Genomic DNA, 16242 nt, shown 5'->3' with positions numbered 1-16242 from the left:
AGAATAGGACACAATCCCACACTTTGAGCTGTTTCTCCTCTGTGGTTTCCCATTGTCGAACTTGCATCTGCAAACTGCTGATGTAAGGCCAGAAAGGCGAGGCACCTGACTAATGTGACTTCTGTGCAGCATTCACCCTTGGGCTGGCAATAAAGATTTATTTCTTGGGCAGGAGGAAGGCTTAAATTTGATGTTGCCGCCCAAGGTTAAAGCACCATTCTCCCTGCTCTTACAGATGTTAAATATACAGACAGCAGTCACTGCTAATGATTCACCACCAATTCTGGGAATATACTTAGTTACTGCTCAAACTGTAAATGGCCACTAAGTCACCGTAACCGAATGATACTCAAAGAGGGCACTGGAGAAGGTAAAATAGAACATTGTACCCCCACCTGCCAGAACAAGCCTTTAGTTTAGCGGTAGTATTCCCGGGTGGGGCCGGTTTAGCTCAGTGGGCTCGACAGTTGGTTTATGATGCAGAACAAGGCCAGCAGCATGGGTTCAATTCCCGTACCGGTTGAGGTTATTTGTCAAAGGCCCGCGTTCTCAACCTCGCCCCTCGCTTGAGGTGTGGTATCCTCAGGCTAAACCACCACCAGTCAGCTCTCCCCCCTCAAAGAGGAAAGTAGCCTGTCATCTGGGACTATGGAGACTTCACCTTCTCTTTACCAGTATTCCTGCCTCTGAGTCTTAAGGTGAAAGGTTTGAGCCACTCCAGGTATAAGGGAGTCCCATCAAGGGATACTTACTTCCACCAGCTAATTCCTCTCCCACTGCAAAATGTAGGTAAGGCATTTAGGAAAAGGTACAATCTGTGAGGAAGGCAATAGGAAACGACTCCGCTACTAGTGAGTGGCTCAAGAGTCTCACATGTCGGACTTCAGTTTGACCTGCGCGAGGGACAAAATACAATGGCCATATACAGAGCCAAAACTGTGCTGCAGGAAGGCCCTCTCTCTCTTGAACTGGGGACTGTGACAGTTACAGCAGTGACAGCATCTTTAAATGTCCGTGCTAGCATTAGAAAGGAGCAGCAAGGACTGTGTATCCAAGATCAGCTGTTAGTTTCTGTTTACCCAGAATTACAAATGAGCTCAAGGGTTTTTAAATAGATGGATCAAACAGATTTCAAGAAAGTGTTCCTTTGTCATGCCTTTTGGTCATGATGTGGAGATGCCGGCGTTGGACTGGGGTGAGCACATTGATGGAACCATCAATTCACCAGACACGTGTTTCCGATATGAATCGAGGCTTTAATCGACTTACTTCAGAGCCAGCCTGTTACCCGTTGATGAACTCTTAGTGAACTCAGGCTGCCTCTGGACAAGGGTATTTATACAGCTGCACTAGGGGGAGGTGTAGTGGGCGGAGCCAAGGGTGGAGCCCAGTACAAGTTCCTGAGTACTCCCAGAGCTACTCCCCCTAGTGGTAGGATAGCGCTACTGCGCATACAAAGACAGTGTGAATTATCATATATACATATCTATATTACATTCACCACATTCACCCCCAGCAAAAAAAAAAAACAAGTCCGGCGGGATGGTGCCCTACAACGTCAGTCTGTCCGGTGGTCGAATTGTCCGTTGTGATCTGCGGAGCACCGGGGTTGCAGCCTCTTTCGGTGGCTGGATGGGTGTTGTGTGCTGGGGTACGATGGCGGACTCCAGGGAGGGTTGTATCTGAGCTTCATACTTTCCTGGTTCGACCAAGGACTGGGGGCGATGGGGGCTGGCCGGCGTGGGGGCGCGGAACTGGTGGAGCGAGCTCGTGGGCTCGGGAGCGCAAAGGGGCGGCAGCATGGGGTGTAGGGTGAGAGGTCCTTCTGTGGGGGTAGAGGGGGCGCTGGATCCGGCGGGTGCCAGATCCCGGAGGGATACCGTGTCCTGATGGCCGTCAGGGAACTCGACGAATGCATACTGGGGGTTGGAGTGGAGCAGGCGCACTTTTTCAACAAGGGGGTCGGTTTTGTGCGCCCTGACGTGTTTCCTCAGAAGTACGGGGCCCGGCGTCCTCAGCCATGCCGGAAGTGAGACCCCCGTGGTAGTGCCCCTGGAAAAAATAAAGAGCCTCTCGTGAGGGGTCTGGTTGGTCGCCGTGCACAAAAGGGACCTAATAGCGTGGAGCGCGTCTGGAAGGACTTCCTGCCACTGGGAGACTTGGAGCTTTCTAGACCGGAGGGTCAGTAGGATGGTCTTCCAGACCGTCGCGTTCTCCCTTTCCACCTGCCCATTCCCCCTGGGGTTGTAGCTGGTAGTCCTGCTCGTGACAATGCCCTTGTCGAGCAGGTACTGACGCAGCTCGTCGTTCATGAAGGACGAACCCCGGTCGCTGTGTACGTAGCTGGGGAAACCAAACAGGATGAAGATGCTATGCAGGGCCCTAATGACTGTGTGGGAGGTCATGTCGGGGCACGGGATAGCGAATAGGAAACAGCAGAACTCGTCTACGTCGTTTAAAAAGTAAACGTTCTTATTAGTTGAGGGGAGTGGCCCTTTGAAATCAATCACAAGGCGTTCAAAGGGCCTAGAAGCCTTGACCAGGTGGGCCCTGTCTGGCCTATAGATCGGGCAGTCCCTGGTGACCGCTTTTACCTCCTCAGTGGAGAAAGGCAGGTTTCGGGCCCTGATGTAGTGGGCGAGCCGGGTGACCCCCGGATGGCAGAGGTCATTGTGGATGACTTTTAATCAGTCGATCTGCGCTCTGGCGCATGTCCCGCGGGATAGGGCATCCGGAAGCTCGTTGAGCTTCCCGGGTATATATTTGATATCGTAATTGTAGGTGGAGAGTTCGATCCTCCACCTCAGAATTTTGTCGTTTTTTATTTTGCCCCTTTGTGAGTTGTCGAACATTAAAGCAACCGATCTTTGGTCGGTGATGAGGGTGAACCTCCTACCTGTGAGGTAGTGCCTCCAGTGATGGATAGCCTCCACAATGGCTTGTGCTTCTTTCTTGACTGAAGAGTGTCGGAGTTCTGAAGCGGAGCGGGTACGGGAGAAAAATGCAACTGGTCTCCCTGCCTGGTTTAACGTGGCTGCAAGAGCTACCTCTGAGGCGTCGATCTCTACCTGAAATGGGGTGGATTCATCACTGGTCATCCACCGCCCGCATGACCACTTTGGCGATGTCCTCCTTGATGCCGTCGAAGGCCTGGCGTGCCTCGGCTGACAGGGGAAATCGTGTGGCCCTAAAGAGTGGGCGGGCTTTGTCCGCATATTGAGGGACCCACTGGGCGTAGTAGGAAAAGAAGCCCAAGCACCGTTTGAGGGCCTTGGGGCAATGGGGGAGGGGGAGTTCTAAGAGGGGGCGCATACGGTCCAGGTCTGGGCCTAGGACTCCGTTTTCCACGACATAGCCGAGGATGGCTAGTCTGGTTGTGCGGAAAACGCATTTCTCCTTGCTGTACGTGAGATTCAGTTTCTGTGCCGTCTGGAGAAAACGGTGGAGGTTTGCGTCATGGTCCTGCTGGTCATAGCCGCAGATGGTGACATTGTCCAAGTACGGAAATGTGGCCCGCAGCCCGTACTGGTCCACCATTCAGTCCATTGCTCGTTGGAACACCGAGACCCCATTAGTGACGCTGAAAGGGACCCGGAGGAAATAGAAGAGGCGGCCATCGGCCTCGAATGCCGGTCCTCCGGGCGGATTGAGAGCTGGTGGTGTGCAGACTTCAGATTCACCGTGGAAAAGAGCTGGTACTGGGCGATCTGGTTTACCATGTCTGCAATCCTGGGGAGGGGATACGCGTCGTGGAGCGTAAATCTATTTATGGTCTGACTGTAGTCGACCACCATACGGAATTTTTCCCCGGTCTTAACGACCACCACCTGAGCTCTCCAGGGACTATTTCTGGCCTCTATAACCCCCTCACTGAGTAGCGTTCGGACCTCTGCTCTGACAAATACCCTATCCTGCAGGCTATACCGCCTGCTACGAGTGGCTCTGGGTTTACAGTCCTTTGTGAGATTGGCGAAGAGAGGAGGGGGGGGAATTCGCAGCATAGCGAGGCTGCAGATCGTGAGTGGGGGCAGGGGCCCTCCGAAGCTGAGGGTGAGGCTCTTGAGGTTGCATTGGAAGTCTAGGCCTAATAAGAGTGGCGCGCAGAGTTCGGGCAAAATGTAGAGTTTGAATTTCGAGTAGCTAGCGCCTCGGATTATGAGTGTCGCGGCGGTACGCCCCTGGATCTGGACCGAATGGGAGCCCGAAGCGAGCGAGATAGTTTGCTGCACGGGGAAAACGGGGAGCGAACAGCGTCTTACCAGGTCTGGATGTATGAAGCTCTCCGTGCTCCCGGAGTCGAAGAGGCATGGCGTTTTGCACCCGTTGATATGGACCTCTGCAATCGAGTTTCGTAGATTCTTTGGTCGTGATTGGTCCAGGGTGACCGCGCTGAGTTACGGGTAGTCGGCGGCTCGATCAGCTGTGCTGGAGTGGCCCCGTGATGACTGCCCTCTGAGTTCATAGTCGAACTCGAATTCTTCCGCAGAGCTGTCCGAGCGTGGAGATGCCGATCGGGCCCGTGGATCGCATGTGGCGGGCGGCGAGGAAGATGGCGTCCAAGATGGCGACGCCCATGAGTCGCACGTGGCCGGCCGCGTGGTGGAGGTTTTCCAAGATGGCGGCCCCCATGGATCGCACGTGGCTGGAGGGGGCGGAGTCGGGGCATAGGCCGCAGCGTTTCGGGCCCCGCGGGCCTGCGAGTGAGGGGAGCGATTACTTCGAGTCGCTGGGGAGTTGGAAGCAGGGGCCCTTTTAGCGAGGCACACTCTTGCGTAATGGCCTTTTCGTCCGCAGCTGCTGCAGGTCGCGTTGCGGGCCGGGCAGTGCTGCCGTGGGTGCTGGTTCTGGCCGCAGAAATGGCAGGCTGGAACAGCGTAGTGGCTGGCTGGAGCAGCATAGTGGCTGGCTGAGGCAGCATGGTGGCTGGGCGGCCGCGTAGCACAGGCCTGGGGGAGTCGCTGGTCGGGGGCCCATGATTGGGTCGCGGGGTCCACGGGGAACGAGTTAAGGCTGCGGAAGGAGACCTCCATCGTGGTAGCAGCTTCCACAGTCGTTTCTAAGTCCTGGGCCCCCTTTTCCAGCAGTCTTTGGTGTACATAGTTAGACCTGAGGTCCGCTACAAAAACATAGCGTACAGCAAGTTCTCTGTGTTCGGCCGCGGTAACCACTTGGTAATTACAGTCATTGGACAAATTATTGAGTTCCCTTAGAAATTCAGCGAGTGATTCTGTAGGCCGCTGGCGGCGAGTCGTGAACACATGGCGAGCGTAAACTTCATTAATAGGCCTTAAATAAATTTTATCAAGAACTGCTAGCGCCGCAGTATATGAACTGGCCGAGTTTAGTTGCGTAGAGATTCTGTGGCTCACCCTCGCGTGCAGTAGACTTAGCTTCTGATCCGCTGTCGTTTCGGCTGTGTTCGCTTCTGCCAGGTAGGCCTTGAAGCACCGGATCCAGTGGGAGAAGATTTATTTAGCCTCTGCATCCTGCGGGTCGAGTTCCAGGCGTCCAGCCTTGAGGGCCGATTCCATAATCGATCTTTACTGTTCACTGTTCACCCCACTCTCCCTGTGGGGGCAGCACGGTAGCATGGTGGTTAGCATAAATGCTTCACAGCTCCAGGGTCCCAGGTTCGATTCCCGGCTGGGTCACTGTCTGTGTGCAGTCTGCACGTCCTCCCCGTGTGCGCGTGGGTTTCCTCCGGGTGCTCCGGTTTCCTCCCACAGTCCAAAGATGTGCGGGTTAGGTGGATTGGCCATGCTAAATTGCCCGTAGTGTCCTAAAAAGTAAGGTTAAGGGGGGGTTGTTGGGTTACGGGTATAGGGTGGATACGTGGGTTTGAGTAGGGTGATCATTGCTCGGCACAACATCAAGGGCTGAAGGGCCTGTTCTGTGCTGTACTGTTCTATGTTAAGTCGATTAAATTGATTAAACCATCAATTCACCAGACTCGTGTTTCCGATATGAATCGAGACTTTAATCGACTTACTTCAGAGCCAGCCTGTTACCCGTTGATGAACTCTTAGTGAACTCAGGCTGACTCTGGACAAGGGTATTTATACAGCTGCACTAGGGGGAGGAGTCATGGGCGGAGCCAAGGGTGGAGCCCAGTACAAGTTCCTGAGTACTCCCAGAGCTACTCCCCCTAGTGGTTAGATAGCGCTACTGCGCTTACAAAGACAGTGTGAATTATCATATAGACATATCTATATTACATTCACCACACACAGTGAGAAGTCTTACAACACCAGGTTAAAGTCCAACAGGTTTGTTTGGAATCATTAGTTTTCAGAGCACAGCTCCTTCCTCGGGTCAGTCATGCCTTTTGGTGCCAGGTGTCAGAAAGAACCTAGTTAGAATTTGCTAAATACTTATCACTATTTTCACTCCTGTTACAATCCCCTGACAGCTTACAGAGCTGGCTAGCCGTGTGAGAAAACCGGGAATTAAATCATAGAATTTACAGTGCAGAAGGAGGCCTATCAGTCCATTACATGTGCACTAGCCCCTGGAAAGAGCACCCCAATTAAGTCCACACCTCCACCCTATCCCTGTAACCCAGTAACCCCACCCAATATTAGCTGACGCCGATGTTTCCTAACACAAACACACAGTGAGGTTTTGAAAACGTGAGCGAGTTAAAGAAAGGTCAAAACATTTAAGAGAGATAAAGCTGCAACCTTACCAACACCTGCAGTGGGAGTCATGCACAACACTGAGCCTGCAGATCATGCAGTGAAGCGTTGAAAGGATAAACAAAAAAGAAAGAAACATTGGTTAGAAACAGTTAGTGTTCACATACATTCTGTATGAAACAGATTATAGTGATTACCTCAGCACATGCAAGGTGAAAGTTTTGGGTTTTTTTTTTAATATGTGGAGCTAAAACTATGCAATCATAATAATTCTCTGGGAAATGATGAGAAGGGTGACCCGACACAACAGTAAATGCAGAGATAAAATGCAATGCCTCCCAGCCTGAAGTAAACATCGGCTACTTCTCTGTATTTACAAAATGCATCTTAATTCACATCTACAACATTCATTGAGAACATTTAGGGGTGGCATTGGACTTGGCTGAGCTGCAAAAACAAGGAAATTGAATATCAGGCAGGAACATAGAACATTACAGCACAGAACAGGCCCTTCGGCCCTCGATGTTGTGCCGAGCCATGACCACCCTACTCAAACCCACGTATCCACCCTATACCCGTAACCCAACAACCCCCCCTTAACCTTACTTTATTAGGACACTACGGGCAATTTAGCATGGCCAATCCACCTAACCACCTAATAATGTTGCCAAATTAACTAGATATGGCAGTTATTAATGATAATATTGCTTTTCAGAGTCGCCAGGTATCAAATGATACTGCCACAAGGCTTTACCGGATATCGATCAAAGGACCAAACAACCAGTTAGTCAATTCAACCTTACTTTTTAGGACACTACGGGCAATTTAGCATGGCCAATCCACCTAACCCGCACATCTTTGGACAGTGGGAGGAAACCGGAGCACCCGGAGGAAACCCACGCACACACGGGGAGGACGTGCAGACTCCGCACAGAGTATGGAGGTGACTGATGTATTACCATCTGATATGCTTTCCAAGCCAAGTTCAATTTCACCCCCCCCCCCCCCCCCCTTCCCCGCCCTTAGAGGATTCAAACAAGCACAAATCGTACTTGGAAGGCGAGTTTCACACAATATGTTCCAAACACAGCTTTCTTTCTCTGATCCTGCACATTTCCCACCCGCTCTCCTCCTCTCTCACACTGTGGTGTGTTGATAAGGTAAAGTTTTTCTATTTCTATTTGACAAAGAATCATCGGACTCAAAACGTTAGCTCTTTTCTCTCCCTACCGATGCTGCCAGACTTGCTGAAATTTTCCAGCATTTTCCCTTTTGTTTCTATTTATCGTGTGATTGGTAACAATATTTCTTATTTTTTCCTTTTTCATTTATCTATTATTTGATATTATAGTTGGACTAAGTTAAGGTTAAGATTAAAAATGGCAGGAGATCTCAGACCCGTGTTATGTTCCTCTTGCTGAATATGGGAGCTCAGGAACGTGGCTGATGTCTCTGACTCCTTCACGTGCGGGAAGTGTATCCAGCTGCAGCTCTTGTTAGACCGCATGACGGCTCTGGAGCTGCGGATGGACTCACTTTGGAGCATCCACGATGCTGAAGAGGTCGTGGATAGCACGTTTAGCGAATTGGTCACACCGCACATTAGGATTGCTGAGTGAGAAAGGGAATGGGTGACCAAAAGGCAGAGAAAAAGCAGGAAGGCAGTGCAGGTGACCCCTGTGGTCATCTCCCTCTAAAACAGGTATACCATTTTGGATACTGTTGGGGGAGATGGCTCACCAGGGGAAGGCAGTAGTAGCCAGACTCATGGCACCGTGGCTGGCTCTGCTGCGAAGAAGGGCAGGAAAAAGACTGGCAGGACTATAGTCATAGGGGATTCAATTGTAAGGGGAGTAGATAGGCAATTCTGTAGTCGAAAACGAGACTCCTGAATGGTATGTTGTCTCCCAGGATGTCTCAGATAAGCTGCAGAACATTCTGAACGGGGAGGGTGAACAGCCAGTTGTTGTGGTGCATATAGGCACCAATGATATAGGTAAAAAAACAGGATGAGGTCCTACAAGTAGAATTTAGGGAGTTAGGAGCCAAGTTAAGAAGTCGGACCTCAGAGGTAGTAATCTCAGGATTGCTGCCAGTGCCACGTGGTAGTCAGAGTAGAAATGAAAGAATAGGCAGGATGAATGCGTGGCTTTGAGAGATGGTGCAGGGGCAGCAGGGTAGCATGGTGGTTAGCATAAATGCTTCACAGCTCCAGGGTCCCAGGTTCGATTCCCGGCTGGGTCACTGTCTGTGTGGAGTCTGCACGTCCTCCCCCTGTGTGCGTGGGTTTCCTCCGGGTGCTCCGGTTTCCTCCCACAGTCCAAAGATGTGCGGGTTAGGTGGATTGGCCATGCTAAAGTGCCCGTAGTGTCCTAATAAAAGTAAGGTTAAGGGGGGGGGGGTTGTTGGGTTACGGGTATAGGGTGGATACGTGGGTTTGAGTGGGGTGATCATGGCTCGGCACAACATTGAGGGCCGAAGGGCCTGTTCTGTGCTGTACTGTTCTATGTTCTAGGAGGCAGGGGTTCAGATTTTTGGGACATTGAGACCGGTTCTGGGGGAGATGGGACTACTAAAAATTGGACGGTCGTCCCGGGGAACATGGATGGGGGATTTCGGGGATGGTATAGAGCGGGCATTAGACAGCTGAAGGACCTATTTATCGACGGAAGGTTTGCGAGCCTGGGGGAGTTGGAAGAGAAATTTGGGCTCCCGCCGGGAAACATGTTTAGATATCTGCAGGTAAAGGCATTTGCTAGACGGCAGGTGGAGGGATTCCCTGCGCTCCCCGCGAAGGGGGTGAGTGACAGGGTGCTCTCGGGGGTCTGGGTCGGGGAGGGGAAGATATCCGATATCTTCAAGCTTATGCAGGAGAAGGAAGAGGCGTCAGTAGAGGAGCTGAAAACGAAGTGGGAGGGGGAACTGGGGGAACAGATCGAAGACGGGACATGGGCTGATGCCCTGGAGAGGGTAAATTCTTCCTCCTCGTGTGCGCGGCTTAGCCTCATCCAATTCAAGGTGCTGCATAGGGCCCACATGACTGGGACGAGGATGAGTAGGTTCTTTGGGGGTGAAGATAGGTGTGCCAGGTGCTCGGGGAGTCCAGCGAACCATGCCCATATGTTCTGGGCATGCCCGGCATTGGAGGAGTTCTGGAAGGGGGTGGCGAGGACGGTGTCAAGGGTGGTGGGATCCAGGGTCAAGCCAGGATGGGGACTCGCGATCTTTGGGGTTGGGGTAGAGCCGGGAGTGCAGGAGGCGAAAGAGGCCGGTGTGCTGGCCTTTGCGTCCCTAGTAGCCCGGCGAAGGATTTTGCTACAGTGGAAGGACGCGAGGCCCCCAAGCGTGGAGACCTGGATCAATGACATGGCGGGCTTTATTAAGCTTGAGAAGGTTAAATTCGCCCTGAGAGGATCGGTGCAAGGGTTCTTTAAACGGTGGCAACCTTTCCTCGACTTTCTGGCTCAACGATAGGGTACTGGGACAGTAGCAGCAGCAACCCGGGGGGGAGGGGTGGGGGGGGGGGACGTTGATTATGTTAGCTTATTTTATTTAAATGTGATTTATCTAATTTTAATTTATGGTTAAGTTCTCTTGTTTGGGGGGGGGGGTGGGGGAATGTGATACATGTGATGTTACGGTATGGGGGGAATTGTGGGTGTTATGGGGCTGTTAGTTGCATATTACTGCTTTTTGCTATACTTTTTGTTATATTTTCTGCAAATAATTCCAATAAAAAAATTAAAAAAAAAAAAAAAAAAAATTGGACGGTCTACACCTGGGCCGAACTGGAACCAATGTCCTTGGGGGTGCTTTTGCTAACGCTGTTGGGGAGGGTTTAAACAAATGTGGCAGGGGGGTGGGAACCAAATACGGAGGTTAGTGGACAGTAAGGAGGTAGTAACTAAAGGCTGTAAGGAACTAGATCATGAAGTCAGCCTGACTAAGGGGAAGAGTAGGGAGGGAGCAGATGATGAATGTAAAGGGACTGGTGGTCTGAGGTGCATTTGTTTTAATGCAACAACTGTAGTAGGTAAGGCAGATGAACTTAGGGTTTGGATTAGTACCGGGGAGTATGATGTTATTGCTATTACTGAGACTTGGTTGAGGGAAGGCCATGATTGGCAACTAAATATCCCAGGATATCGATGCTTCAGGCGGGATAGAGAGGGAGGTAAAAGACAGACGAAGCTTTGGAAGTATATTGGGAATGTGGTACCAATCTGAAACGAGGAATCAAGAGGCTAAAAGGGGTCATGAAATATCTTTAGCAAACAGGGTTAAGGAAAATCCCAAAGACTTTTATTCATATATAAGGAGCAAGAGGGTAACTAGAGAAAGGGTTGGCCCACTCAAGGACAAAGGAGGAAAGTTATGCGTGGAGTCAGAGAAAATGGGTGAGATTCTTAATGAGTACTTTGCATTGGTATTCACCGAGGAGAGGGACATGACGGATGTTGAGGTGAGGGATAGATGTTTGATTACTCTAGGTCAAGTCGGCATAAGGAGGGAGGATGTGTTGGGTATTCTAAAAGGCATTAAGGTGGACAAGTGCCCAAGTCCGGATGGGATCTATCCTAGGTTACTGAGGGAAGTGAGAGAGAAAATAGCTGGGGCCTTAACAGATATCTTTGCAGCATCATTGAACTCGGGTGAGGTACCGGAGGACTGGAGAATTGCTAATGTTGTCCCCTTGTTTAAGAAAGGTAGCAGGGATAATCCATGTAATTTAGACCAGTGTGCCTGACTTCAGTGATAGGGAAGCTGCTGGAGAAGATATGGTGGGATAGAATCTATTCCCATTTGGAAGAAAATGGGCTTATAGGCAACATGGTTTTATGCAGGGAAGGTCATGTCTTACCAACTTAATAGAATTCTTTGAGGAAGTGACAAAGTTGATTGATGAGGGAAGGGCTGTAGATGTCATGTACATGGACTTTAGTAAGGTGTTTGATAAGCTTCCCCATGGTAGGCTGATGGAGAAAGTGAAGTCTCATGGGGTCCAGGCTGTACTAGCTAGATAGATAAAGAACTGGCTGGGCAACAGGAGACAGAGAGTAGTAGTGGAAGGGAGTTTCTCAAAATGGAGAACTGTGACCAGTGGTGTTCCACAGGGACCGTGCTGGGGCCACTATTGTTTGTGATATACATAAATGATGTGGAGGAAGCTATAGGTGGTCTGATTAGCAAGTTTGCCGATGACACTAAGATTGGTGGAGTAGCAGATAGTGAAGGGGACTGTCAGAGAATACAGCAAAATATAGATAGATTGGAGAGTTGGGCGGAGAAAAGGCAGATGGAGTTCAATCTGGGCAAATGCGAGGTGATGCATTTTGAAAGATCCAATTCAAGAGCGAACTATACGGTAAATCAAAAAAGCCCTGGGGAAAATTGATGTACAGAGAGATCTGCGTATTCAGGTCCACTGCACCCTGAAGGTGGCTGCGCAGGTCGATAGAGTGGTTAAGAAAGCATACGGCATGCTTTTCTTCATCGGAAGGCGTATTGAGTACAAGAGTTAACAGGTCATGTTAAAGTTGTATAAGACTTTGGTTCGGCTACATTTGGAATACTGCGTACAGTTTTGGTCGCCACATAACCAAAAGGATGAGGATGTTTTGGAGAATGTGCAGAGGAGGTTCACCAGGATGTTGCCTGGTATGGAGGGCGCTAGCTACGAAGAGAGGTTGAGTAGATTAGGATTATTTTCATTAGAAAGACGGAGATTTAGGGGGGACCTCATTGAGGTCTATAAAATCATGAGAGGTATAGACAGGGTGGATAGCAAGATGCTTTTTCCCAGAGTGGGGGACTCAATTACTAAGGGTCACGAGTTCAGGGTGAGAGGGGAAATGTTTCAGGGAGATATGCGTGGAAAGTTCTTTACGCAGAGGGTGGTGGGTTCCTGGAACGCATTGCCGGCGAAGGTGGTAGAGGCGGGCACAATAGCATCATTTAAGATGTATCCAGACAGATACATGAATGGGCAGGGAGCAGAGGGATACAGATCCTTAGAAAATAGGCGACAGTTTTAGATAGAGGATCTGGATCGGCGCAGGCCTGGAGGGCCTGTACTGTACTGTAATTTTTCTTTGTTCTTATTTACTGAAAGTTACACAATAACATCCGTGCATCCATGTGAATTTTAATGGAGCCATCCCATTATTTCTGACAGCAGATCTCCTCTCCCATCCCCTACCCCAGCTGTCTGTTTGGAACTGTGCACTCGCAATATTTTGAAACTTTAAATCGGAAACACAAGCAGCTCCGTTAAAAGGTGAAAACCATTCTGACATGCAGGGAATGGACGCTTGCCCATTCTTGGGAGTGACTCCAGCAGTAAAGCCTGGTTACTTCCAATACCAAAGTGAAAGAGTGCAGGAGGAGCACGAGTGATAATGGACTAACCTGTTGGGATGAATGTTGGTTGTTGCAGCTGCATATTAGCTAGAGCCTGTTGGTAGTGGAAAACACTGGGATTAAACACTGTGGTGGCACCATTGGTTTTTTCAAGTGCTGGCCTCTTTGGTAAAGGTTGGAGGGCACCAGGCTGGAGGGCCTATGGATGAGGGATTCATTAAGACAAGTAGAAAATAAATGATGCTTGCACCAAACAATATGCATACATACACACACCCGCACACGCACACACACCAAAGACTGCCGTTCTCTAGTAATAGCTTAAGCAAGGCAGCAGCGGAAGCAGACTATAGCTGCAAGGCATTGTGAACAATATACAACTGCGAGAAGCATGAGAGGCATAACAAAAAGCTTTTGAGAGTCATAAGTGGAGCTGCATGATCACTTAACAGTGTTTGACTTTAAATGCAGGACATCGAATATCAAGCTGAAAGTGAGAGAGTTCAGACAGGCTGCACAGTGACAGCGATGGAATGAGAAGAAAAACAATGCATTTGCAGCGTAGTGACTGGAGATCTAAAACACACGCAATATAATAAATACAGATTGCATAGCCAGGGTTCTCGCTCAGGTTTTAGAAAATCCTGGGGACTTCAAAAGTCACAAGGCTCATAAGTTTTTTTTTTAAAACTCTTCACTTCACACTAGATTGTCCTGAATTAAATATTTATGTACTATGTGCTTGTATTCAGGTTTCAATTCAATACAAAACATTGTTTGTAAATTGTAAGTGTATTTCCACTGTTACCCCCTCCAGCCGCCCCAACATACTGACATTGCTTTATTATAGCTATCAATGATTGAAACCTTTGTAAATGTTAACACCCTCAAAGTCAAATGAAATTAAATCGAATTCTAATTTCACTTTAACGGGAACCCTGCACGTGACTACAAGCAGAAAGAAGCAAGTAAAGCGACAACAGAAATGTTTGCTGTAAACTGCAGCGTCCAGAGAGTGAGAAACTGCAGCTGGCTTGCTTAAATAGCATAAGTGATTATGGCACAGTGGCTGCTGAGGTACATGAAGAAAGAGGCGTCTGTATTTAACTCGCCATGTGGCATAATGGATACCTGGTGGTTCGAGTTATGGAATTCAGATTGGTAAAGGTCCCTCCTTCGTCCGGCTAGCTGTTATTTTGTGTGATTTATGATGCACAGCCTGTGGAATTCTACGATTTCACCCTTTAATGAGCGTTTGAACATTCCTTGTTACTGGGGCTTGTTTGGCATTTCAGAAGGCTGCTCAGTAGAATCACGCACTACAGAAGGGCCCCCTCAAATCCATACCAACTCTTAAAAAGAGTTATCTAATGAGTCTTGCTCCCCGGCCCTTTCGCCGTTCCCCTGGCTCTTTCCCCATATCTCTCTGCATTTACTTCCTCCTTTTCAAGTACTCATCCAATTCCCTTTTGAAAGTTACAATTGAATCTGCTTCCACTACCCTATCAGACAGTGCAGTAGTGCGAATGCATTATCTTGCAAAACTGAAATTTTAATGTTTGTTTTTTGTCAATTTTGTTTATTAAGTCAGTGGCTGGGCTGTTGCCTGAATGAATATAAGTAAAAGGATTCCACTCTTTGTTGCCAAAATCACTTCAATACAGTCAAACCTGTTTTAAATGCAGCACTAACTCCCCAATTAGAATTGTCCTTCCTCTTTCAATCTGTGCTCTCTTTCAATCACCTGGAGACCACTTCAACCTGAATCTCGGAAGATGTTTGTTTTGTGCTGCACCAACTCAAAGGGCAATAAATGTAACAGTACCCTCTGAGCACTACGGAGGGCAATAGCTCCCCATAAATGTTTACAGATATGTTTTACTGGGTCCATAAGGCTGTAGAAACAGGTTTCACTGTGGCTGTATCTCGTTTTGCTATGCCAAACCCTTAGGAGATGGCAAAGCACTAATTGGCACCACCAAAGTACATTCCAAACAGGTCAATATGCAATGGCAGTGTCCCAAGGGTTAATTAAGGTACCAAACAAATGAAAAGCACTCATGCAGTCTAACAAACGTCACACTTACAAAATAAAAAAAAGCTACATGCAAAGCAAGAAGGTGAAAGGTGCAAGTACCAGGTCAAAGGTTGCCTCGAGGGGTCGCTTCATTGATCTGACAGCCGGCTGAGTCTTAATTAGCAGGCAGCGAGCACATGGATGGCAATGGGCCAATGGGGTTCAAGCGCATTAACATAAACAGCAAGCAGAGGTGTGTCATAGGGGCAGCAATGCATTATGGGTAGGTGAAGAGGGGAGGAGAAAAAACAAACTGAATGCATTATACAACATATTACAAAAGAACAAGCATGCATAACAAAAGGTGTTTTACTACTGTTATTGTTCAGCTACACAATTACAAACAGACACCCTTGCTCATTAAGCAAGTGAGGGTCACATCAACGTTTGTAATCACTAGATGAAAAACTAATTATTTTGTAAAAAGAATGCTAAAATGCAATACGTAAGCATAATCACTCTGGGTGCAGGGTAGCTATACGATTAATGCACTTCACCATCAAGGCGAATAAAAAAAGTACAGGTCCTGAAAGAGTTTTATCAACTTCTAATCTGAATGAATGGGAGCACCTCCTTGGGTTGCCATTTTAACAGTGTTCTTCCCAGAATCCCAATTCAAAAAGCTTCTCCACCACTGTAAAAGGCCTAAATTCTCTCCATTAAAAACCTGCAGTCTACACCCTCCCCTAGAAGAACAATTTAGCCCTCCCTTGATCATTTGAAAATTTCCGTGGTGTTCAATCATGCCCATTTTTAACTCTTACATGATTTTTCAACAATAGATGTTAGGCTAACTGCTCCATAATTCCCTGGTTTTCCTCTCTTACATAGCGGAGTGACGTGCACAATTTATCAATCTAAAGGCCCAGGAGAATGCGGGGGAAGGAGGAATTGGTTCTACCATCTGGTCACCTTTCACAGGGGTATCACAAATAGATTAAAGGCTTTCTCCTCAAAGAGGGGCCTGCTATTCTAACAGGAGGCTGAGCATAACTGACATGAGGCCCACTTCCTTACCAAAGACCTGTTTCTCATGCCTATAGATAACATAGTGATATAGCAACACTCCCTCCCTCCCTGCTGAACTGGTGGATCAATAGCGTCAAACAAAATTCCAGGTATTCAGCCAGAACAGGCTCGTGTCCTTTCTGCTCTGGCATGGTGATGGTG

General features: G+C 48.7%; 1 protein-coding gene across 10 annotated transcripts in view; it reads right to left on the bottom strand.

Moving 5' to 3' along the window:
• Positions 1–16242, bottom strand: part of LOC119951896 (muscleblind-like protein 3) — a 160944-nt gene that overhangs the window by 36226 nt on the left and 108476 nt on the right. For 4 of the 10 annotated variants that reach the window (XR_005457709.1, XM_038775255.1, XM_038775260.1 and 1 more), the window contains 3 exons: positions 15133–15186; positions 13044–13194; positions 6686–6721 (listed from right to left, as the gene is read on the bottom strand). Coding sequence is in view for 9 of the 10 variants with exons in the window: in XM_038775255.1 (XP_038631183.1) it covers positions 6686–6721; positions 13044–13194; positions 15133–15186 (241 nt within the window). In the remaining variant the exon portion in view is untranslated. Of the gene's footprint in view, positions 1–6685; positions 6722–13038; positions 13195–15132; positions 15187–16242 lie in introns of those variants that run through there. The other 6 variants (XM_038775256.1, XM_038775257.1, XM_038775262.1 and 3 more) reach the window with 6 other exon arrangements.

This window comes from Scyliorhinus canicula, chromosome 17, assembly GCF_902713615.1.
Source record: "Scyliorhinus canicula chromosome 17, sScyCan1.1, whole genome shotgun sequence".
Classification (NCBI taxonomy): Eukaryota; Metazoa; Chordata; class Chondrichthyes; order Carcharhiniformes; family Scyliorhinidae; genus Scyliorhinus; species Scyliorhinus canicula.
Note: the sequence above shows the minus strand (reverse complement) of the source record. Positions and strands in the feature narration are given on the sequence as shown.